At 37.1% G+C, this 26,696-nt stretch overlaps 1 protein-coding gene across 3 annotated transcripts in view; it reads right to left on the reverse strand.

Annotated features, from left to right (window-relative positions):
* Nucleotides 1-3,063: 3,063 nt before the first annotated feature.
* Rock1 (Rho associated coiled-coil containing protein kinase 1) overlaps nucleotides 3,064-26,696 on the reverse strand; it is a 121,465-nt gene continuing 97,832 nt past the window's right edge. For 2 of the 3 annotated variants that reach the window (XM_021150215.2, XM_029472234.1), the window contains exons 24-33: nucleotides 23,077-23,170; nucleotides 21,904-21,992; nucleotides 19,125-19,313; nucleotides 17,894-18,053; nucleotides 11,746-11,816; nucleotides 11,461-11,549; nucleotides 9,146-9,224; nucleotides 8,743-9,004; nucleotides 5,851-6,058; nucleotides 3,064-4,573 (exon numbers count right to left, since the gene is read on the reverse strand). In XM_021150215.2, the coding sequence (XP_021005874.2) occupies nucleotides 4,570-4,573; nucleotides 5,851-6,058; nucleotides 8,743-9,004; nucleotides 9,146-9,224; nucleotides 11,461-11,549; nucleotides 11,746-11,816; nucleotides 17,894-18,053; nucleotides 19,125-19,313; nucleotides 21,904-21,992; nucleotides 23,077-23,170 (1,245 nt within the window). In that variant the 3' untranslated portion in view covers nucleotides 3,064-4,569. The other variant, XM_029472235.1, reaches the window with a different exon arrangement.

A 26,696-nucleotide genomic window follows, 5' to 3' on the forward strand; every position in this document is an offset into this window, starting at 1 on the left:
CCTCTGCCTCCCAAGTGCTGGGATTAAAGGCGTGCGCCACCACGCCCGGCTAGGGGCATCTCTTTCTTTAGGTTAGGGAAGTTTTCTTCTATAATTTTGCTGAAACTGGGAATCTTCACTCTCTTCTATACCTATTATCCTTAGGTTTCATCTTCTCATTGTGTCCTGTATTTCCTGGATGTTTTGTGTTAGGAGCTTTTTGCCTTTTGCATTTTCTTTGTTGTGTCAATGTTTGCTATGGTATCTCTTGCACCTGAGATTCTCTCTTCTATCTGTTGGTGTTGCTTGCATCTATGACTCCTGATCTCTTTCCTAGGGTTTCTCACTCCAGGGTTGTCTCCCTTTGTGATTTATTGTTTCCATTTCCATTTTTAGATTCTGGATGGTTTTGTTCAATTCCTTCAACTGTTTGGTTGTGTTTTCCTGTAATTCTTTAAGGGATTTTTTTTTTCTCTTTAAGGGCTACTACCTGTTTACCTGTGTTCTATTTCTTTAAGGGAGTTATTTATGTCCTTCTTAAAGTTCTCTATCATCTTCATGAGGTTTGATTTTAAATCCGAATTTCTGGTGTGTCCGGGTATCCAGGGCTTGCTGTGGTGGGAGAACTAGGTTCTGATGATGTCAAGTAGTCTTGGTTTCTGTTATGTTTTTGCCCTTGCCTCTCACCATCTGGTTATCTCTGGTGTTAGATGGTTTTGCTGTCTCTTACTGTGGCTTGTCCCTCCTGCAAGCCAGTGCATCAGTACTCAAGGGAGAACAGTTCTCTCTGGGAGAAATTTGGGTATGGAGAGCTGTGGTACAGGGTCAGCTCAGGGGTGCAGATGGAAACTGGAAGGATCCTGTCCCTGGCTGTTTCTTGGTTTCTGTGTCTTGATGGCTCTGGGCGGGCCCCTCTTGGGCCAGGAATTTGAACAGAAGTAGTGGTCTTTCCTGTACTCACAAGTGTTTACACACTCCTGAGAGACCAGCTCTTTCCTGATGGTATTCGGGTATGTAGAGCTGTGGCACTGGGTCAGTTCAGGGCACAGATGGAAACCAGAAGGATCCTGCCAGGCTGCTCGTCAGTTCATGTGTCTTGAGAGTTCTGAGCGGGTCCCTCTGAGCAGAAGTGGTGGTCTTACTGGAGCGCACAGGCTTGTCCACACTTCTGGGAGACCAGCTCTCTCCCAAAGGTAAATACCTTTGGTATGGAGCACTGTGTCACAGTATCAGCTCCACAGTCAGTGCTCTTAACCACTGAGTGATCTCTCTAGCCCAGTCTGTTTTGTTTTCATAACTTAACTTAAGTAACAAAAGATTCCTTCCTACTTATTTTTTGTTGTCACCACTCTTTTGTGGGCAGTGGTGGCAAGCTCAAACATAGGTCCTTGTGTATGTCAAGCAAAAAGAAAGCATGATATTGTGAATTATTTTTGTTAACAGTTGAATGTAGGACAATCTCTGTCAGCTACAAGTGCCCCCACAGTCCCATCTCTTTCAGGTGGACTATTAAAATCTCCATTCCATTAGTGTGTCTTCCAGTGAGAGGAGAGATCTAGAAGCTGTAATATATTTCTTAGACAACCTTGAGCTAGGGTTCTGGGTAGGACAATGTTTGGCCAAAGTGGTTTTCTGAGGCAGGATGGACAGTGATTCACATGAGTGGATGTGAAATTCCTAAGTGGCAAAAAGTACAAAGTGCCAGACTGGTCTGCAGATGTAGCAGACACTTGGAAAGTATTGTCAGGTACTAGCTTCTTGGACTAGCATGCTCTGGCCATTATAGAACTGGAATATGCTGGGAATGCAGAGAAGCAGTTCTGCAAGTCAGCATTAGGAGTCCTTCCTCTGGACACTCAGTTCTGAGCACTGTGATGCTCAGACTAGTATTTCATTAAAAAAGACACCCTTATATTTAGTATTAACTGTATTGCTATAAAAATAAATGTAATATTCCTTTTTTTTTGTTTGTTTTTCAAGAAAGAGTTTCTCTGTTTAGCCCTGGCTTTCCTGGAACTCACTCTGTAGACCAGGCTGGCCTTGAACTCAGAAATCCACCAGCCTCTGCCTCTCAAGTGCTGGGATTACAGGCATGCCCCACCACTGCCCAGCCAATATTTCATTTTAAAAAAATCCTTATATTTAGTACTAATTAACTGTGCTGGCTGCTACTCAACCTTGACATACTACTTACTGTGGATGTCTCTAAGAATGCAGTAAGTAAACTGTCAGGTGATAAAGGATACACACCCTACATCCCATTTGCAAGTCACAAGTTAAGTTTATCACAGTTCACAGTTCTTAGGATAGAGACAAACATGAAACATGTGCATGACAGAGAAAAATGAACACTATTTTACTCATAGCAAGCAGCATGATCTTCCTGTTCCCCCAGATCAGGTAAGGTGGGCCCTGAACTCAGGATGGTCTTATATAACAGATGAAGAAACTACAAGTATAAGGAGCCAGCCTTTCTTGTTTTTAAGTGTGTGTGCACGTGCGTGCATATGTACACGTGTATGTGTATGCTACCTTTGTGTTGGTGTCAAAGAGACCAGAAGAGGGTCTTAGATCCCTTGGAGTTAGAAGTTGTTGAGACATTGAATGCTGAGAACTGAACTGGGTCCTGTTGGAAGAAAGGCAAATGCTGTTTCAACCAATGAACCATCTCTTCAGCACTGGAATCTGAATTTTTAAATAAGTTTAAGCAAACTGCCTGACTTTAACCATGCAGAGAGACACTGGCAGTAAAGGGACCTCTGAAGGGACACATTTTATCTTCTAAGGCTGTGGGTGGTTGTTTGTGTTGTATCTGTGATGGTCCAAATGTAAGTTATCACAGCCTCTACTCACAAGATGTAAAGATCTGCAACAGGCCCATGGGGAATTGTTTTCCAACGAAGATTAGCTATCTTTTACTTGAACAATAGTACCTCTTGTTTTAGAGCCCAAGTCAAGTTTTATCTTTAAAAAATAATTTTAATCTATTCACAAAATTTAGCAAACATTTGTATACAATCACTGAATAATTTTAGTATGCCATCTATTCATTCCAGCCATGAGAAAATACTATAGTAGTCAATATTAAAAGTATCTATCCATAAATTATTTTATTTCTCATTAAATGAGCACAGAGTCATTAGCATATTAATAACAGATATGTTTATTACTACATATCCATCAGTGCGGCTTTCAATACCACTTGAAACATGCATATCACCCTAGAGAAGATCGGTTTTCCAGTGCTTATTTGATACACATTACTGCAAAGCCATTATAAATTACTGAGGAGGTATTTGGTTAAAAAAATAAACAATAAATCACACTGCCCATACACATCAACTCTTGTTACCAGAGGAGAGTTGAACAGTATTTATATGGTAATTCCTATGTTAACTGGAAAACATCATGGATATATTTCATAATTCTTTACTATTGGTGTAACTGTATATGTTTTTGCAGATAGTTTCATTATTGTAGCAGGTAGTTTGGTACAAAGGTTGTACTCAATTTATAAAAATCTGACAAACCTCTATATTTTAAATTAAACCAATTACCAATGAAAAAAAACACATAATTTTTTGTAAAATCTGTTTTCTGAAAAGTCTGTATTTATGGCAGTAAAAAAATTCTCTCAAATTAAGGCACTAATAGGGTAATGCAACTTCCACTGAAAGTATTCTAAGAATAATTTACATTTCAAACAGTGCATACATTTTTATATGTTTGTTAACTTAATGTCTTTTCACTTAAAACCACAAAGAAATACATTATATAATTACAGAAATGATGTATCCCACAAAATGCTTTTAAACTTGGTTCTCTTGTACAGTTAGTTATGTCTCTAGTAGTAAAATAACTCAATATGGCTTGGCAAAAATGCATAGATTAAATGTAATTCTTTCATCTTCTCCCAGTTCCCAATCTACAAAGTTGCTGAAACATATACAATATTTGTAAAGCATAATGTAAGATATTTAATTTCTCCACAGAGCCCACTGTGGGCAATCGACAGTAAGGCTTTTAATTCTACAGTAAGGACACTGAGCTTAAAGTGACATCACTGTGTTCTTAAAATAGTTCTGAATAGTTTTGCAAGAGCACAAAAAACTTAGTTATTAAAAAAACAAAACAAAACAGAAAAACTTGTCTCATTTTGAGATATTTTCTTTACTCCTTCCACGATCTGATCTTGATAGTGATGGCCATTCCACTGAAAGTGAAAGTTCCTTCCTCTTGTTCATATGAGGAAAACTGTTCTATCATGACTGACAGGCATTTTCTAGTTAATTCAAAAAGGCAGCACCTTAAAAAAAAATAATCTAGCAAAGCTTTCCCCAATTGTACTTGCATTACATAGTAATAATTAATCTAATCTACCTGTAGGCAAACCCGCAAGAAAACAAAAACAAAAACAATCTTCAGTGTGCTTTTTGTGCCAAAACAAGGACAGAATTAACAGCAATCTTAATCCTGAAAAGCCTGTGGTATTTGTGTCAAAAGAAACAGCCTGTCTGCTCCACATGGTTAAACAGCTTGGTTTATCAGGTAGCATCCCACATGATTCCAACACAGCAGTAGGTCACATGGTTAACTGTTGAAGGAAAAGAAAAATCTTGTAATTTAAGAAAGATGCTAAGTTCAAAAATATAAGATACAACAACAGCTGGAAGAAAGGGTGAGAGTATGGCTCAGTGGTAGACTATTTGACTGGCACGCATGAGGCCCTGGGTTCAAACCCCATCAGCACCACCCCTACTATTCCTAAAAACTTAGGGAAAGGCAAATATGTACACTCACACAAAGGAGTAAGAAATGACATAAAGTTTAGATAAAGCAGAAGAAAGGAAAAGACACTATAATATGATTTCCTTTTGTATTTCTAAAACATTTTCTTATTTTTTTTAGTCTTAGTTTATACCCTGTTAGGTGGCTGAAATAGCATTCTATAGGGTTCAGGTAAATGCTGAGATATGCTTATAATAGTATAGAGGCTTGAAAATACAGAAAAGGTATGCATCATTTCATTACTGACAGAAGAGAGTGAACACAGTAAGTGAATTAAATATAGCTTCAAGCCAAGCATGCTGGCCCAGCCTCTCATCCCAGCACTCTGAGGCCGAGGCAGGCGGGTCTCTGAGACTGAGGCCAGTCTGGTCTACAGAGTGAGTTCCAAACAGCCAGGACTACATAGAGAAACACTCTGTCTCAAAAAAAAAAAAAAAAAAAACAATGGGGTAGGGACAGTGTTTAATCAGGTTCTGTAATTGTTGTAGCATAAAGTATTTTTGAAAAGAAGTCCTACCCACCAAAGACTTAAAAAGAGGAATTAACTGAGTTTATTTGTAATAGACTATTCATCAGTACTAACAAATGATGTTGTTTTTCAAAAGTACCCAATTCTAAAACAGTGTAAAAGATGAGGAACATTTTATGACTTATTTGCATTTAAAATGATTCTAGCGGGATAAAATAACAGGGGATAAATTATATGTCACATCCTAATCTGTAATAGAAACTGGGTATGAAAGTGTCCTACATAGTAATTCTTAATTGCAATCAATTAATCTTACGTATAACAGCAATGATGTTCTTCTGTGATGAAAATAGTTGTTTCTGATTTTAGTATGTCTGCTACTGAAGGCTTTTAATAATAGTAATAGTAGTATTTGTTTGTTGAGACAGAGTCTCCCTATTTAGCTCCGACTTTCCTAGAATTTGCTCTGTAGACCAGGCTGGCCTCAAGCTCACATAGACATGCCTGTGCTGGGCCTAAAGGTGTGGCCATCATGACTGACTAGATTTCTAATTTTAATAGACAGGTCCCAACAATATTTATGTGACTAAACACTTTAATATTTTAGTTTTTACCTAGTTTTTCCAGATGTATTTTTGACTACTTTGCGGAAAGACTGATTTGCAGTGGATCTTGTTGACAGCGTTCGAGGAGAGGCGCGGACAAAGCCAGACGGTGGGTTCTTAGGGATCTTCTTCACTAGATGGGTAACCCACTTTTTCTGTTCATCCTGAGAACATGCTAACAGCAGCATATCTCTTGCTGATGTTACATCGTAACTTACTACATTAAAAAACAAACAAGAAAAAACTCATAAAACGTATACAATTACAACCATAATACCATATTAAAAAAATTATGAGGAGCACTCCTCCATTGTTGGTGGGATTGCAAGCTTGTACAACCACTCTGGAAATCAGTTTGGCGGTTCCTCAGAACATTGGACATAGTACTACCGGAGGATCCAACAATACCACTCCTGGGCATATATCCAGATGTTCCAACTGGTAATAAGGACACATGCTCCACTATGTTCATAGCAGCCTTATTTATAATAGCCAGAAGCTGGAAAGAACCCAGATGTCCCTCAACAGAGGAATGGATACAGAAAATGTGGTACATTTACACAATGGAGTACTACTCAGCTTATTAAAAACAATGAACTTATGAAATTCTTGGACAAATGGATGGATCTGGAGGATATCATCCTTAGTGAGGTAACCCAATCACAAAAGAAGTCATTAGATATGCACTCACTGATAAGTGAATATTAGCCTAGAAACATAGAACACCCAAGATACAATTTGCAAAACACATGACAATCAAGAAGAGGGAAGACCAAGAAGAAAAATACCCAAGACATAAAACACCCAAGATACAATTTGCAAAACACATGACAATCAAGAAGAGGGAAGACCAAGAAGAAAAATACCCAAGACATAAAACACCCAAGATACAATTTGCAAAACACATGACAATCAAGAAGAGGGAAGACCAAGAAGAAAAATACCCAAGACATAAAACACCCAAGATACAATTTGCAAAACACAAGACAATCAAGAAGAGGTGGATACTTCATTCCTCCTTAGAATAGGGAATAAAATACCCATGAAAGGAGTTACAGAGACAAAGTTTGGAGCTAAGACGAAAGGATGGACTATCCAGAGACTACCCCACCTGGGGATCCATCCCATAATCAGCCACCAAACCCAGATACTACTGCATATGCCAGCAAGATTTTGCTGAAGGGACCCTGGTGTAGCTGTTTCATATGAAGCTATGAACTAACCAGTACCCCCAGAGCTCATGTCTCTAGCTGCATATGTAGCAGAAGATGGCCTAGTCGGCCATCACTGGGAAGAGAGGCCCCTTGGTATTGCAAACTTTATATACCCCAGTACAGGGGAATGCCATGGCCAAAAAGTGGGAGTGGGTGGGTAGGGGAGCAGGGTTGGGGAGTGGGGGGGAGGGTATAGGGAACTTTCGGGATAGCATTTGAAATGTATATAAAGAAAATATCTAATAAAAATATTATAAAATAAAATAAAAAAATAGAGGAGTAGACCAGACTTCAACCTAATAGCTTTCCCTCAGCAGAACGGCCCATCTCGTTACTGGGCAGTGCTGGCCTTATTCCCTGGTCCCTCAAGCTGTGACAGATGACATCATTTCAAGATTTCTGGAAACCTACTTTCATCCATCACAAATGGCTAGAGATGTACTTTGAGTGTCTAGTGGGTATTTCATGTGATAAAATTCTTTTTAAAAACAAAAAAAAATTACATTCATAATTTTTCAAGTTTTTTTTTTTAAATTGGCTCCTCTGAGACAGGGTTCTCTGTCATGTCATGTTCTCTTCCTGGCTGTCCTGAAACTTTTTTGTAGACCAGGTTAGCTTCAAACTCACAGAGATCTGTCTGGCTCTACTTTCTAAGTGCTGGGATCAAAGGCATGTGTCACCAACACCTAGCAAGTTCTTAATTCTAAAGATACTATACTTAACTATACTTGGAAAGTATCTGTATCAATTTAACTAAGACTAAATTTTTTTTTTCTAAAAACCAAAAATATCAAGACCAATAGTCGTAAACATAGGAAAAATAGTATAAAATTAGAAATATAAAAAATACAACAGTAAAGCAAATTTTCTATAGAACGTATCTTTCTCTCTTTTTCGTTTCACTTCCAATTTAAGGCAGTTTATTGTGCAACTAAAGCTAATTGAAGTTCTAGTTTTTTGACATGGAACAAATTGTTTAATGTCACTGAATCTTAGTTTTTCCAGAGTGCCTCCCTGTTGTGTCATCGTGGGGATTAGAAGAAAACCCTGGTGCAGATTGTGGAATCTCCAGACTGCAAACTTCGTTTCCTGTCATACATTATGCATGGAGGTATTTGCTATCCACGTAACTCTTCACAGAGCAAAATTTCTTAGTGGAAAAAAGTGATTCTTTAAAACCATATTCAGTGCCTTGAATGTTTTTACTGCCCACAGTGAGCCTAAAAATGCAAGTCATGATCACATGCCCAGATGCACAGACATTACCAAGTAAGAAGTTAAGAAGCCACTGGATTCTGTAGGTTCTGCCTTCCTACCTTGACATCCTCATTGGGAAGCATCATTATACAAAGGCCAGGTTTTAAATCCAGAACCTATGTCTCTTACTTAAAGCAGACAGTGTATGTCCATTTCCTCTGGCTGTCTGTGAGAGGCACACTGGTGAAATACATGGGAAATACAGATGGTGAAAACTCGAAGGGGAGCAGTAGGAGGTGCCCTAAGTTCTTCTCTCAGATGACAAGGTTTTCAGCGGCCTGCCTTTTGAAAAGGGGATGATTTGCTTTCATAACTGCTAAAAGCTGAACCACTAGCTCTAAGAGAAGACCGCTGCACGGTCCCTCAGGAACACATTAAAACCCACCTGTAGAATCCACACCACTGAGTCATTTCACACCCTGCACCTTACCTTTGCACGGGGAAATCAAGTCCTCTTTCTTGTCTAGATGATCCCTGTGGCACTTAACATGGCATCTTCGACACTCTAGGGCAGGTGGTGGCTTAAAGACATGCCACAAAGGTTTGGCACAGGCCTCACAGTTGGCAGGAAAGTGGTAGAGGGTAGGAATGAATTCATGGCCTTTGTGATTCTGGAAATTAGTTTTTTCACCTTGTTGAACCGGTTCCACTTCTATATCTTTTCTACATTCACCTTCATTTGCATATAGTATCTAAATTCAGAAGGGGTGAAGAAGATTGAAAAAAACCTTGATCTGTAAATAAAAATTCTACATGCATGAAAACACTGATACTTATTTCACAAAATTGCTTAGGTAAAAGAGCTTTTAGAATTATAAATATAACATTTGTACCTGGAATATTTTAGGAATTTCTTCAGTTTCTGCTCTGTACACATCTCCTTGGGTTACAGGTCGGACATGAAACAATTTACTAAGATAGAAATATATGATATAAATCCATTATAAGAATCTCATTGGTAACAAAAGGCATACATTTCACCAGAGATATTAAGTGGCAAAGGAACAAAAAAAATGTCCAGCATCAATAATCGTGTGTGTATATAAAAGCATGCCGTGGTATACCTTTAAGAATTTTAAGAGAAACAATAGGGGCTAGAGTGATGGCTCAGAGGTATAAATATAAGAATGTATACTGTTCTTTCAGAGGACCACAGTTTGGCTACCAGCACTCAAATCTGGTGGCTCACAGTTGCCAATAACTCCAACTCAAAAGGCTTAAAAGGTCTCTACACTCATGTGTACATACCCTCACATATACATATAATTAAAAATAATAAAAATAAGACTCTAAAAGTAAAACAAATGTTGACAAAAATGTATAGAAGCTAGATTACTCACATATTGCTGACAGAAACGCAAAATTGCAAATCCACTTGAAAAACAACTTGGCTACTTGTTTTATAAACTAGACTCACTCTTATTTTTACTATTCCATTCAAACTTATCATTCATAACTAATAGTTAAAGCAGTACGAAATATTACCCAAGCTTGTTCAATTTTGTTTATCTTCTAACAAGTACTAGCTCCAAAATTTTTTATTTAACATGAAAACGTTACATTTTATGTATGGGTGCACATGCCATGGTGTATGTGTGGAAGCTAGAGAACAACGTTCTGAAGTTCATTCTCTTCCATCTTGTGGATTCCAGGGATCAAAACTTACATTATCAGGCATGGCAACAAGCAACATTACCCACTAAGCCATCTTGACGGTCCTTTATTAAACTTTATATAACTCTTGAATAGCATTTCCCAAACCTCATATTGAACTTATATTGTACACTTAAAATTTTTTAAGTAGTTGTCTCTAAGGTTCTTAAATATAGAAGCTAGTTTCATTACATAAATATTACCTGTATGATAATATAGACAAATGGAATGTGAATGAACACGCATAGAAAAACCCGATATATATTATTAAAAAAAGAACAGTTATTTGTTTACATTAATTAACATAAACCACTGATGGTGTCAGTATGATGATCAAATAATGTTACACTGAAAAAAAAAATTGGGGGCTGGAGAAATGGTTCAGCACTTAAGAAAACTGGCTGCTCTTCTAGAAGACCTGGGTTCAATTCTCATCACCCACATGGCAGATAAAACCTGCCTGTATCTTAGGTTCCAGGGGATCCAACACCTTCCCTCACACAGACATATATGCAGGCAAAACAACAATAAATATCAAGTAAAACTAAAATAAAAAAGGATTTCCCATGATAAGTGTTTTTGCTTGCACGTATATATGTGAACCATGTGTGTGCTTGGTACTTACGGAGGCCAGGAGAGGCTGATCACGCCCCTCGAACTGAAGCTATGGTTGTGGGCTGCCATGTGGATGCTGAGAAAGGAACCTGAGCTCTCTGCAAGAGCACATCAGATACTCTTTTTTTTTTTTTTTTGGTTTTTCGAGACAGGGTTTCTCTGTGTAGCCCTGGCTGTCCTGGGACTCACTTTGTAAACCAGTCTGGCCTCCAACTCAGAAATCCACCTGCCTCTGCCTTGCGAGTGCTTTGCTGGGATTAAGGGCCTGCGCCACCACGCCTGGCACATCAAGTACTCTTAACCTCTGAGACAACTCTATAGCCCCCAATTTTACTTTCTGAGATGCTCAGGGCACTCAAAACAATGAATAGAAATTTGCTTTTTAAAGTACATAAATCTTGTATACATAATTTCCCTTCTCACATTTTGCTAAGGCTAGACTTTATTTAAATTGTACATGTGTGCTTATTTGTGTCAATGTGGATGCAAACATGCCATGGTGCATATATGAAAGTCAGGGGAAAACGTATGAGTATTGGTTTTCATTTTTCACCTTCTTTGAGACAGGTTGCCTTGCCACTGTGCAAGCCAAGCTAGCTGGCCATCAGGCTTCTGAAGATCCTCCTATTTGTCTCCCTCCACCCTGCAGTGGTGTGCTGGGATTAGATGCTCGGCCCCTAGCATCCACCTTTCACACGGGTTCTGAGCATCAGAACTCAGGTACTTAGGCTTGTGAAGCAAATGCAAATTTTACCCAGTGGGCCATATTGTTTAGAATAGGTAATGATGTTTAAATAACACAAAATGACAAGCAGTTCTGAAGATAACTCATAAGTAAAAAGTCAAACAATGAAAAAAAATTCAATCAAAGGCAACTTACTCTATGTCTAACACCATAGATGGACTGGATTGCTCCTTATCTTGTTCATCATTATAGAACAAGATCTTTTTGCTGCTTACCACAACATACTGAAATGATGAAGAGAGAAGAAGAATGAAAAGATCAACATTAACTCGGTTTAAATTGACTAGCATATTTTCCATTTGTGTTTCCACTATACTGCAGTAACTTAAAGTCAATTTTAGTACTAGAGCAGTTAAGATTTACACTTATAGTAAAACATGTAACAAAATTATCAATGAGAAGATATTAGATATATGGTACCTGTTTCTTCCAGCCATATCTTTTGATATTTCCTCTATTTGGTACAGAAAGCCAACCTTCAATTCTTGACTCTGGGGGGGGGTGGGGAATAGGTATAGTAGTAGTCAATCTTAAATTTTAAAATCAAAGGAAAAACTGCAATTGGTCTGACAGCATGCAACAACAAGCAACAGAAAACAGGTAAACAAATAAATGCTGTAATTTGCTCTTTCATGCTTCAATCACACATATTAGCTTTAATGGTCAAATAAAGACTGCAGAAAAAAATCCAAAGCCACTTTCCCCATAAAATTAACATTTAGTACTCAATTGAAAACATATGAAATAATAATGTCTTTAAGAGCCAGGCATGACTGGAATGAGTGACAGCTTAAATGGGATATGATATATAATATTTTAAATATTATATGACATTTATATAAAAATGCTCAGCAAAAAAAGAAAAGAAAAACAAAAAGGAAAAGGAGAAAGACTGCGGCATGTTGAACAATTCAGAGCCATGGTTTATTTACATAAGAAAGAGCAGGCAAAGTGCTGAGGTGTCCCCGTACTCACACAAGAGTAGAAGATAAATAAATAAGGAATGCAGGCAGAATCAACTAGATACAAAGAATAAGAGACAAGCATTTTATTTGTTTTCTCAGTAAAATATCCTAATAAATTGAGTAAAACACACAACAACTTCAGTAAAATTGTTCAAATTTGGTTGGGAGGCACTTAATTCTACATATAAGTCTAATTCCAAACCTTCTCAAACTAATGAAGTATGCTATTTTTTTATGCTTATTTAATTCAATAAACAAACAAAAAAAGAAATAAGTAGGTTAACTGCTAGTATTTATACCTTAAATAGCTGACTATAATTAAAGCTTTTTATAGCAACTGTTGTACTATTACATAATGTTTATTCCTTTTGTGGTGCTATGCATCAAACTCAGGGCACCGGGCATGCTCGGCCAGTGCTCTACCAGACTTATATCACCAGATTCTAACTTCTTGAGACAGCCTTACTACGTGGCTTACTTAAATTTACTATGTAGCCCAAGCTAGCCTTGATTAATCGCCTAGGTATTGAGATCACAGGTGTATAATACCAAACCTGGTTAATATATCTAAAGTGTATTAGATGTGTCTGAGAAATAAAGATGCTTCTTTTAGAGACAGTTATATCAGGTGGTACGTAAAACTAACAAACAAACAAACACCAAAAACACCCCCAAAACTCAAGCTCTTTCTATATTAATGTTATATTTAACACATTAAAAAAATAGAAGGTAGTGCTGGAGAGATGGCTAGGCAGTTAAGAGAACAGACTGCTCTTCCAGAGGTCCTGATTAAGTCCCAGCAACCACATGGTGGCTCACAACCATATGTAATGGGATCCAATGCCCTCTTCTGGTGTCTGAAGAGAGTGACAGTGTACTCACAAACAAAAAATTTCCCTCTTCACATAAAGCTGAAAAGCTCAGTCTTACAGGAATAACAACAGGTGTCATTACTAAATATTTGATTGTCAAAATGCTTCGCAAGTGATACATCATATTATAAATTTGTACAGTCTTGGATTATAGGATATATTATTTTTAAAAAATTATTTATATATGAGTATTCTACCTTCACAGACACCAAAAGAGGGGATTAGATCCCAATACAGACTGTTGTGAGCCACCATGTGGGTGCTGGGAATTGAATTAAATAAAGGACCTGAGAAGTAACTGCTGAACTGTCTCTCCAGACACAGAATATCATTCTTTTTTTTTTTTTTTTTTTTTTGGTTTTTCGAGACAGGGTTTCTCTGTGTAGCCCTCATTCTTACATACAATTCTATTTTCACCCACTTAAAAAATTGTGACACCAAGGCTTAGGAAAGGGTGCCTCATCTTTCTGTATGTGTAAAAGCTCCAGGGCTCAAACCCCCTATGTCTTAACTGCTGAGTTGATGTTGCTAAAGTACAATGGTAGGCTATTTTCAAACAAGTCTCACAGTACTGTTACTGAATGTAATATTTCTCTTGTTGCCACTTCCACCAGTTAATTAACGTCGCCAAGCTTTTGTTTATGTTAGTATGAAAACTTCTTTAAATGAAATTGTGGTACGTTAAATTCAAGTTTTCTATATTTCTACCTGGCCTTCTCTTAACTGATACTATTTACTTTCTCTAGTTCTACATTTGATTTGAGAACCGAACTAAAATCAGTGATTATAGATTTAATCTCAATCTCTCTCTCTCTCTCTCTCTCTCTCTGTCACACACATACTCATACTCACACTCACAGAGATGGCTCAGCTTAGAGGCTCACAATACAGCAATCATGACACTAGCTTCACTGTTTCCTCTCCTTATTAACAATTAGCCACAGAAGTAAAACAAACAAACAAACAAACAAAAATAAAACCCTGGATTTTTATATAATGTATTTATAAAGTAATTTTAGTTGAAAAAAACTGTCTGTAGTATTACACCAGCAATAACTGACTCTTACCCACCCAAACGACAGACGGAGCCCAACTGGATGATGTAATTAATAGCTAGCAGAGGCAATTTAAATATCAAAGTTAATTTTTTTTAGACTATCAAAGTTTATTTTAATATATTACTTACAATTTAATAGAGGTAGAGAAGCAGTATGTAGTGTTTTTGTTATATTCAAAAGTGACATACAAAGCAAACATCATTAATTAATGCTGAAATACACAGAAGCATGGCCTCCAACTCAGACTGGGTAAGGTCAGAAGCCCTCATAGACTTGGAAACTCAGTGATCCCTACTCTCTGGCTTAAGTTATAGAGCCTGAGATCCAAGGGAATGAAAAATGTAAGAGACAATGCGTGCTTTTCTAATGCTTTATGCCCTTCATACGCTTCAGATAACAATCAACAATTCCAAAAGAGGGCAAGAAAAAGACCGAGAAAGAAGCCTTTCTTTAGTGATTTATTCTTATTGTATGTGCACCAGTGTTTTGCCTGCATGTATGTCTGTGTGAGGGTTTTGGATCCCCTGGAATTGGAGTTACAGGTAATTGTGAGCTGCCATTCGGGTGCCGGGAACTGAACCTAAGCTTTTTGGATGAGTAACCAATGCTCTTAACTGTTGAGCCATCTCTCTAGCCCAAAAAGAAGCCATTATTATACAGAAGTTATTTTGTCATTTGGGCATAAGACAAACTAGGACAAAACCATAATAGAACAAGTAAAGCTGTGTGTGTGTATGTGTGTATATATGTATATGGGTGTTTTTGTCTGCATGTATATCCATACACCAGAAGAGGTAATCTGATTCCATAGGATTCAGTTATAGACAATTGTGAACCACCATGTGGTTGGTGGGGATGGGACTCAGGACCCCAGAAAAACAACTAGTGCTTTTAACTCTTGAGCCATCTCTCCAGCCCCCAATAAAATTTTGTCATCTTTAGAAACTATTATAGACAAGTGAATAATATACCATCTATATTAAGGATATTAAAATACTTTAGAGAATTTTTCCTAGATATTACTATAAAGCATTTTCTATTTGTCAAAAAACTATTTTTAAGCATATAGTACATGAAAAATGTAGTATGAATGTTCAATAGAGAAGCAAAGAGGGTAAAGTAGTTTACAATTACAATGCTGGGGAACAGATCCAAGTTCTCTGCACAAGGAGCAAGTGTTCTAATCTACTAAGCTATTCTCCAGCCTGAAGGGAAAAGTGATTTTGCTAAAGATTATCCTTTAATTTCTACATCCAATAGGAAAGTCAGAGTTTAGCTTGTTTTTTATTTTTCTCTAAAGTTCCAATAATGACATTACAGTGATGATGAAGAATACCCAAAAGTACTTTGACATTTGATACTCAGAAACAAAATCTTCAAAAGCAAATGTAAATATAGGGCCTGTAAAAACATTTAAATCCTTTTGTCAAATGACTGTTTATCTCCTAGATCAGGGTTCTGAAGTCAAAGTGGATGTCTAACCTAAAGCCTGCCAATCATACCACCTCATGTGCTTGCTCAGTGTGCAGCTCACCAATTTATCTTCTGATTCAAGTCTTCTAATTATAGTCACTAATAATGTATGAGTCTCTGAAAATTTAGACAAAACCAGTAAGATATTCTAAAGCTAACAGAAATGCATAGGATAAAGAAAAAGCCCTACTCAAGATTTTTGATTGACATTAGACCCATTTACTCCAGAAGTATCATGTGGTTAATAAAAAATGAGTTAACAATTTCATTTCAAAAACTAAATCATAATTGTCCTGGCTGTCCTCTACCCTGTTAACTGAATAAAACCTAGAGTTATCTGTTAAGAGAAACCCCAGATGAAAAAAATGCTTCTATTAGATTGCCTATAGCCAAGTCTGAAATGCATTTTTCTTAAATAATAACTTATGTGTGGAGGGCCTAGCTCTCTGTGGATGGCACCACCTCTGGGCAGGCAGTCCTATGCTGTATAAGAAAGCATGCTGAGCAAGCCACGGGAAGCCAACCTGTGTTCTCCCATGGCTTCGGCTTTAGTTCCTGCCTTCAGGTTCCTGATTGAGCTCCTTCCCTGACTTCTCTCAGAGATATGAGTGTGACTTGAGAACTACCAAAAATATTTTATTTATTTATGTCAGGTCTATGAATATTTTGCCTGCATGTTATCTCTGAACCTCTTAAGTGCCCAGTACTCATGGAGTCTAGGAGATAGTGCTTGGGAGTTGAGTTACACTTGTGAGGCACCATGTGTATGCTCTGATCCTCTAGATGAGCCAGCCACTAGTGCTCGAAATCACTCAGACACCTCTCCACTATCAAGTTGCTTTTGGTCATGAATTTTTTTTTTTTTTTTTTTTTTATCACAGCAATAACTTAAAGACAACAGAGGCTCTTATTAACCCATAGTCATCTTCCTATGATGGAAAGCTAAAAGTTTCTACAGGCAGAAGCTGTATAAAAGAGGCAAACACTACAAGACAGAAATACCTGACTTTAAGAACAGGAAGTACAGTCCTATCTGCCCTCACAGAAATCTGACTTGGGGCAAGCCAAGATAGTAAAGCATGAGGGCAGAGATTACATGATATTAAGTACATGGTCCCTTGACTACCACTTTCCTGAACAACCAAAAAAAGTTTCTAAAGTAGTCTATCAACTTTATGAAAATAGAAACTATAGTATATTCTGGTGAAATGTATTACTTATCTAGCTTAATAAAACACCTTTTTACTCATGCATCACTTAGGAAATATACTAAAATATATTTTCCATTACTTTGTTAAAAAAAAAACACTTCAGAAACACTGAACTAGAATTTTGGCATAGCAAATATGCATAGTATTTGTAAATGCATGTTTCAAAATTTTTTTAGAATCATCTTATTTGTGTGTATGTGGTGTTTTTATTTGTTTGCCTGCATATATGTTTGTGTACCCTGTGTAGCCCTGGTGGCTGTGCAGAGCCAGAGGAGGGTGTTGGATTCCTTAGAACTGAAATTACAGATGGTTGTGAACCATCATGCAGGAATGCTCTTAGCCACTGAGCCATCTCTTTAGCTACACATCCTATTCACTTCATCTGAACTCCAATTAAGCCAAGAATGTGTATTTATTCATTCATTATTTTTTATTTACTTTAATTAGGGAAAGAGGAAGAAATGAAACATTAGGCATTTATTTCTACTCAATTTTTGTTATCCCCTTGACAAAGTCTACAAAAGGGTTCTCACTAATATATTGGACAGGATTCTACTTATAGCTGCTATTGTTCTGCGCTCTCTCTATGTCTCTCCCCCTCCCTCTCCTTCTCCCTCTCTGCGTGTGCGTGCATGTGTGTTGTCTGTCTTTGTCTCTCTCTCTCCCAAAATACATAAGCATTAAGCACTAAGTACTCATAAAAACACATTAAAGCAGAGAAAGTAGTGTACACTTTTAAGCTCAGGATGGGGGTTGAGGATAAGGCGGAGGCAGACAGTTCTATGAGGCCAGCCTGGTCTACAGATGAGTTCCAGGACAGCCAGAGCTACATAGAGAAATCCCATGTTGACAAACAAAACAAAGCAAAGCAAAACAAAATAACAAAATTTCTTTGAACATCTTCAGGGGTTTCCTCAGGCACAGCCTATCAGTACATTTGAATAACCTTTTTATTTGAGCAAATCTGAGTGACAGAACACAATTCTTACCTGGGAGGTTTCCATCAGTCTCATCAGCACTAGGAAAACTAGCAACACTAGTTGAATCCGAAAGGTCCAAAAGTTTTGCCCGCAACTGCTCAATATCACTCTCTTTGCTAGCCAACTGCATTTGAAGTTCATTTCTATGTGTACATTCTTCTACCAATTGCTATTTAAAAAAAAAAAAAGATGATAAAAATAACCAGACTCAAATAATTTCGACAGTAATCATTGAAATGTAAATGAGTAATTAAAAATTGTAAGTGTGAGACATGTTGTACACTATGGATGTTTATTACTATGGTTAGGTTTTCTTTTGGAAATGTGGTTGGCTGTGCTGGCTGGTCCAGAACTTCTTAGCTCAAGCAGTCTTTCTGCCTGTTTCAAGTAGCTAGATCATGAGTATGCTACTGTGCCTGGCACCTGCCACAGATGATGATGTTCTCTGATGAAGAAACTCGCTTCTTTCTGAGTTCAGTGCTAAAGGCAAATAAACTCCTCCCCCCCTCCCTTTTTTTAAAGATTTATTTTACTTTATATGTATGAATGTTTTGCCTGCCTGTATGTATGTGTACCACATGTGTGCCTGTTGGATCCCCTGGAACTGGGGTTACAGATGATTGTGAGCCACCATATTGGTGCTAGGAATCAAACCTAGAGCAACAAATACTCTAGACTTTGTTTAGAAAAATTTCTTTCTTTCTTTTTTTTTAAATTATAAGGTATGAAAAAGTACTTAAAACATCAGTAAACTATTTTCTGGCTCCAAATGAATTAATTCTAAAAGCACAGAAAATTAAAGATAAAAGCCTGGATATAAATGATTTAAGACAATTTTATGTTACTGTCTTATGTTATATTAAATGTCAAATATAACTTATTGGTATTTTGACTTTAGAAAAGTAGATATTGAATGCTTCTATTAAAACCTCTAAACTAACCATAATCAATATAACAGCCATATTCCAAATTCAGTTGCACCTGAAAAACAAAAATCCTTGACTGTCTCTTTCAAATGAGGGCCTCTAATCAAGCTAGTAAAAATAATTCAAGTCATGACCACTGAGAGGAAAAAGAGCATCTTTACATTCTTTAGAGAGAAATGTTAGTATTAGAGCATATGATTAAAATGTGAACACTATAGATTAAAATATATATTTTAACACAAGCAAGTCTACTTTAAGCATGGCAGGTACCAATTGGAGATGATCCCTCCATGCTGTATACACACAGACCTTACCGCTTGCATGTCATTCAGCTCCTTCTGGTGTTTCACCACCATTTGGTTAAATTTTTCTCTTTCTTGGTTAAGTTCCAGTTGTAGCTTTCTATTTTCCTTTTCTTTTTTTCTTAAATCTTGAGTATTAGCTTTCTTTCTATCAATTTTAAAATCTTTGCGATTCATTATTTCTGCCAACTTGTTAACAGCCTGTTCAAACATTAAAATAGTATTTGTAAGAATCAATATACTATAGTTATTCAATTTTAATGTCTATTAAAATGTATTGGTTTTCAAAGTTATGTAGGACTTTTTTTCCTTTGTCTCTGTATGTAAACTTATGTTTCTACAAAACAAACCAGTCAAGGCTAGGATATGAATAGTGGTCCAGATAACTAAAACTGATGTCTTATTTATCACAATGTAAGAATCAGGCTTGTAAAACAAAGTCCACTGTTTAATAATACTGCAGTATATATTACTGCACACAAGATATAAAGAAATATAACTATGCTCCAAATATTCTAGCTGGTAAAGGAGGAAGACAGAGAAGCCATACAGAGCATGAGACACATGCAACGGTGCTATGGAGACCCCTAGAGAAGGTAAGAAAAGCTCCCTAGAATGTGCCACAGCTTTCCTCTCTTTTCTCTCTCCTCCCCCACCTCCACCCTCATCACTTGAGTATGTAGGTAGTTGGCCAGGAACTTATTACACAGATCATATTGGTCTCAAACTCAGAGATCCATTTCCCTCTGTCTTATGAACACTGTGATTAAAGGAGTATGCAACTGCACTCCGTTCCACGTTTCTTAAGAGGATTAGGAGATGGATAACCAAGAAAAGCATATGAAGGCAGTGATAACATTGTAAGCACAGGTTTAAAAAAAAAAAAAGGCTAGAGAGATCTCTTTCCTTTGGGCTAGTAGAAAAGCAAGATCTGATTAGGCCATACAGATACCCCTTTTCTTTTGCCATGTTTGTGTACACTTGTGTGTTTGTTCATGTGTACAGAGGCCAAAGGCTGATATTCGGTGTCTTCTTCAATCACTCTCTACATTATTGTTGTTGTTGTTTTAAAAGACATATTTTTATCATATGTATATGAGCATTTGTTTACTTGAATGCATATGTGTCTACCATATACATGCATAGTATTCATGGATAGGAACATAAAAAATGAACATGATAGATCTGATCCCATTAAGAGAGGAAAAAGTCCTAATTTAGATCTCATCTATATCGATAAGGTTCCCTTTAGAATGAGGTACCCTGAATAATTTTTAATGCATATTTAGAGTTTGCAATAATAAATCTAACACATGAAACATTTGAGAATGAAAAGTCAGTGTAGCACCACATCCCTCAAGGGCAAGCTCTACCAAAGCCTTCTGTATTTCTTTCAATTTTCTGGCTGTATATCTAAGTTGGTTGTAAGTTGCTCAGTGTAAGTACTGGGAACTGAATCCAGGTCTTCTACAAGAGCAGTACGTGCTTTTAAGTGCTAAGCTGTCTCTTTAGGTCTTGTTTGTTTCCTGGTTTATTATTAAGGTTAAGTATTTTTCAAATGTTTGCTAGACAATATTTTTCTTATTGTACTGGTATTTTTATTTACAGATGTTAATATTGGCAAGTATTCTCTTCAGTTTGTCTCATTTAAACTTTTGTTGATAGGTCCTCCACACACATGTGACCTTTTATGTAATAAGTGCATCTTTTCTTTCATAGTCTCTGTTCTATACTAAAGGTGACATCTGTACTTGAAGGATTAAAAAAAAAATCAGTCAAGCACATTTATAAAAATTATTTTTAGCTGCAATGTATAGGATCAATAAGAAAGTAAGATTACGAGTAAAGTTCCCCTGACGATGAGGCACCCACCTCTCAGTAATTTTAATACGCATTTAGATTATTGAATAATAAACCTAACATGTACTTACTTAAAAATAAAATTACTCTCTTCAATTATTTAATCTAATTATACTAAAAGCAGAGAAAAGCAATTACTGTTTTAAAGAAAAAAAACCAAGTGAAACACTCAGTCTCTGATCTACTGGGTAACTTAGTATAATGATAAGACACACAGTTTTTTTGCCTCCCCATCCCAACCTTTTCCTGAGATAGGGTTTCATGTCAAGACATTAAATTTTTTGTTTTTGTTTTTTGGTTTTTTCGGGACAGGATTTCTCTGTGTAGCCCTGGCTACCCATGGAACTCACTCTGTAGACCAGGCTGGCCTCGAACTCAGAAATTCGCCTGCCTCTGCCTCCCAAGCGCTGAGATTAAAGGCGTGCGCCACCACTCCCGGCTAAGATATTAAGTTTAATGACAAAATCAAACAAACAAAAACTAAGCTATATACATATTCAAATGCAAAACAAAATGGTAAACCACCGTCCTACAGTTTGTTTCTCATTCCCAAACTATTTCTCTGGCTTTGGATCTAATATATCTTCTCTTCATGTTTCCTACTGTCAACAATAGGTTATCAAACATCACATTCTTAGAGTGCTGGGGATGGAACTAAGGTCTTCATGAATACTAAGCCATTACTCTAGTACTGAGTTGTGTCATTATACACTTGTCACAGACTAGTGATCATAGCCTGATATACACTGATCAATTATACATCTCAAGTAAGTCTTCTATATCTAACAGGGATACACTTTTTTTGTTCTCATGAAAAGCTAAACCTTAGGACTTTCATTTAGTAAAAAACATACATAAAGAACAATTATTAGTTTTCTGATTATATGATACTCAAATGCAAACCACTAGGAAGGGCTGATGGCACATGTACCTGTGTTTTAAGGGTCCGTTCGGTACTGATATTCTTTTCAAAAGCAGCCTTAAGATTATTTATTTCTTCCTCCTTCTTCAATTTATATTCTGCCAATAAATTATGTAAACTGTTATTGTGGAGCATTAGATACTTTTATCTGCATTCCAAAATAACAATGACTTCAATTATTGAAAATACTATTTAATACACAGTATTACATAGTATCTTTCAGCAATTTCATTATGGTAACTGGTTGGAATGTTTTTGGTTTGTTTGTTTTTTAAACACATGTAGGCCAGGCTGTCCTTGAACTCCCAATTCTCTTGTCTCTACCTCCCAAGTGCTGGGACTGCATGAATTTACCAATTGTCCAGCTCCTTAATAATCTTATTAAGGGTAGGTACATAAGTTAGTCAATATATGAAAACAAGCATTTAAAAGCCCAAAATAAGGGGCTGGAGAGATGGCTCAGTGGTTAAGAGCACTGACTGCTCTTCCAAAGGTCCTGAGTTCAATTCCCAACAACCATATGATGGCTCACAACCATCTGTAATAGAATCTGATGTCCTCTTCTGGTGTGTCTGAAGACAGCTATAGTGCGTTCATATACATAAAATAAATAATTCTTTAAAAACAAAGACAAAGTAAAACATAACTACAGATTAATCTCAGAATTCACTTTACATTCTCCTTTTTTTAAGAGGGTATCAACCAGACTAATCTGGAACTCTGCATCATCATGAATGGCTACATAGATCATGAGCCCACTCTTAGCATGGAGCATTTGGAGACAATCAGATAGGCCAGAGAGGGCATCAGATTCCTTGAATATGGAGTTACAGGGAGTTTTAAGCTGTCCAATATGGGTGCTAGGAACCAAACGTGGGTCTTCTAGAAGACCAATAAGCTCTCTTAATGGCTGAGTCCTCATACCATCAATTAAAAATAATTAAAGTTACTAATCATTAACTTCTTTAAAATTATTTTTATTTTATGTGTATGGATGTTTTGTCTGCAGACATATTTCTGGTTCCTTCAGAAACCATAAGGAAGCTATTGGATTGAAGCTGGACCTAAAGATGAGGCACAATTCACAGAAGGGAGCTGCCACGTGGGTGCTGGGAACTGAACCTGGGTCTTCTTTAAGAGCAGCAACTGCTCACACCATCATTTGCTAAGGAAACTATATACCTTCTTCTGCTGTCCTCATTCTTTCATTTAGCTCTTCATTTTCTTTTCTTAGCATTTCAATGTCTTTGGTTAGCACACTGTTTGTTTCTTCAAGCTAAATAAAACAAACAAAGGTTATTTTATACTTAAAGCTACACATCTTTAAAATCTTTCGTAACATCTTCTAGAGGTCAAACATTGCTTAAGTATAGAAAATGCCTAGTTTCCAGTTTTAAATATACGAATGAGTCATCCATGAGGACACATACCTTTATTCTCAGCATACAGGAGGCAGAGGCTGTTGGATTTCTGAGTTTGAGGCCAGCCTGGTTTACAGAGTGCATTCCAGGCCAGCCAGGACTATATAGAGAAACCCTGTTTTGAAAAACCAAAACTAATCCCCCAATGAGAAACTGAATATATAATTAAGTTCTAAATATTTAAAAAAAAAATTACCCTCCAAAAATGTTATGTGTATACATACGTGTGTGGAATATACACATACACATATAGACACACATATAGATAAAATGATGTAAAGTTAAAAATATTATAAAGATTAATAAATAGAAGACTAGGAAACTGAACTTATTTTTAACTCTACAAGTAACCCATGTGACCCCTGTGAGCTTGGACAAGTCATCTTCCTGTGGCTCAGTTTCCTCACTGAGGATGATGAAAGTATCATGACTAGCCTTCCAGTCAGCGCCACCTCTGGGCCACCTTGGGCGTGAACTCAGCGGACAGTCCTACGGTCCCCAGAGGACTCTCCATGCCACAGGTGCCTTAGCATGCCCAGGCTCTTAGGATCACTGGTAAGTAGAACGCAACATCTGTTACAAACCAATTGTGACAGGCCTGTGACAACAGGAGCAAAAACACAGGGCCCTGTCTAACCAGCGGCATGGATTCCTTCTGGTTGGTGCTGGTATACCTTGGTTTCGAACACACTAGACAGTCCCATGGTCTCCAGAGGAGACACTACTTCCAGGAGCTATAACACACCCAGGATCTTAGGATTCCAGGATAATAGGAGCTAGGTCACACCAGTATCTCAGGGTCTTAGAAGAAGCTTAACTGCCAAGAATTCTGACATACCCAGAATCTCAGGTTCACAGGATCCCAGAATCATAGGATCCCAGAGAAATCTGGATTCTGAGAAGTCCTGAATCAACCCGGATTACAGGAAGGACAAGCTCCAATCAGATATATTGAGGACAACAAGCACTTGAGATAATTAGATGGTAGGGACAAGCTTAAGAACAGAAGCAAAAGAAACCAAGGTTACTTGGCATCATCAGAACCAAACTTTCCCACCATAGTAAGTCCTGGATACAGCATCACACCAGAAAAGCAAGATATGGATCTAAAGTCACTTCTCATGATGATGATGGAGGACTTACGAAGGAAATAAATAAATCCCTTAAAGAAATACAGGAGAACCCATCCAATCAGGTGAAAGAATTGAACAAAACCATCCAGGATCTAAAAAACAAAGTAGAAACAATAAAGAAATCACAAAGGGAGAGACCACTCTGAAAATAGAAAACCTAGAAAAGAAGTCAGGAGCCAGGGGTGCAAGCACAACCAACAGAATCCAAGAGATGGAAGAGAGAATCTCAGGTGCAGAAGATACCATAGAATACACGGACACAACAATCAAATAAAATGTGAAATGCAAAAATATCCTAACACAAAACATCCAGGAAATCCAGGACACAATGAGAAGACTAAACCTAAGGATAATCGGTATAGATGAGAAGGAAGGTTTCCAAATTAAAGGGCCAGTAAATATCTTCAACAAAATTATAGAAGAAAACTTCCCCAACCTAAAGAAAGAGATGCCCATGAATATACAAGAAGCCTACAGAAATAGTTTGGATCAGAAAGCGAATTCCTCTTGTCACATAATAATCAAAACACCAAATACACAAAACAAAGAAAGAATATTAAAAAGCAGTAAGGGAAAAAGGTCAAGTAACATAAAGAAGCAGGCATATCAGAATTACACCTGACTTCTCCCCAAGAGACTATGAAAGCCAGAAGATCCTGGGCAGATGTCATGCAGACCCTAAGAGAACACAAGTGCCAGCCCAGGCTACTAAACCCAACAAAACTCTCAATTACCATAGATGGAGAAACAAAAACGTTCCATGGCAAAGTCAAATTTACACAGTATCTTTCCACAAATCCAGCCCTTCAAAGAATAAAGGGAAAACTTCAACACAATGAGGGAAACAAAGCTCGAAAAAAAGCAAGAAAGTAATCTTTCAATAAACCTAAAGAAGCTAGCCACATGAACAGAATCCCAATTCTAACAACAAAAATAAAAGGAAGCAACAAAGACTTTTCCTTAATATCTCTTAATATCAATGGACACAATTCTGCAATAAAAAGACATAGACTAACAGACTGGTCACGTAAACAGGACCCAACTTTTTGCTGCATACAGGAAACCCACCTCAGGGACAAAGACAAATACAACCTTAGAGTAAAAGGCTGGAAAACAATTTTCCAAGCAAATGGTCCCAAGAAACAAGCAGGAGTAGCCATTCTAATATCGAATAATATTGACTTCCAACCCAAAGTTATCAAAAAAGATAAGGAGGGGTACTTCATACTCATCAAAGGTAAAATTTAGCAAGAGGAACTCTCAATTCTAAACATCTATGCTCCAAATGCAAGGGCATCCACATTCATTAAAGAAACTTTGCTAAAACCCAAAGCACACATTATACCTCACACAATAATATTGAGAGACTTCAACACCCCACTCTCATCAATGGACAGATCCTGGAAACAGAAACTAAACAGAGACACAGTGAAATTAACAGAAGTTATCAAACAAATGGATTTACCAGATATCTATAGAACATTTCGTCCTAAAACAGAAGGATATACCCTAATCTCAGCACCTCATGGTACCTTCTCCAAAACTGACCATAAAATCGGTCACCAAACCTTATGCACCTATGCTATGATCATCCTATGCACCCTTCCAGATCATCACAGAGTAAGGCTGATCTTCAATAACAACATAAATAATAGAAAGCCCACTCTCTCCCTACCTATTCAATATAGTACTTGCCAGTAATTGCCAGAGCAATAAAAGGAGATCAAAGGAATGCAAATTGGAAAGGAAGAAGTCAACATATCACTGTTTGCAGATGATATGATGATACATGTAAGTGACCCCAAAAATTCCACCAGAGAACTCCTAAACCTGATAAACAACCTCAGTAAAGTAGCTGGATATAAATTAAAACAAACAAATCAGTAGCCTTTCTCTACACAAAGGATAAACAGGATGAGAAAGAAATTAAGGAAATAACACCCTTCAAAATAGACACAAATAATATAAAATACCTTGGTGTGACTCTAACCAAGCAAGTGAAAGATCTGTATGATAAGAATTTCAAGTCTCTGAAGAAAGAAATCAATGAAGAGTTCAGAAGATGGAAAGATCTCCCATGCTCATGGATTGGCAGGATCAATATAGTAAAAATGGCTATCTTGCCAAAAGCAATCTATAGATTCAATGCAATCCCCATCAAAACTCCAACTCAATTCTTCACAGAGTTAGAAAGGGCTACTTGCAAATTCATCTGGAATAACAAAAAACCTAGGATAGCAAAAACTAT

This window comes from Mus caroli, chromosome 18 (assembly GCF_900094665.2).
Source record: "Mus caroli chromosome 18, CAROLI_EIJ_v1.1, whole genome shotgun sequence".
NCBI lineage: Eukaryota > Metazoa > Chordata > Mammalia > Rodentia > Muridae > Mus > Mus caroli.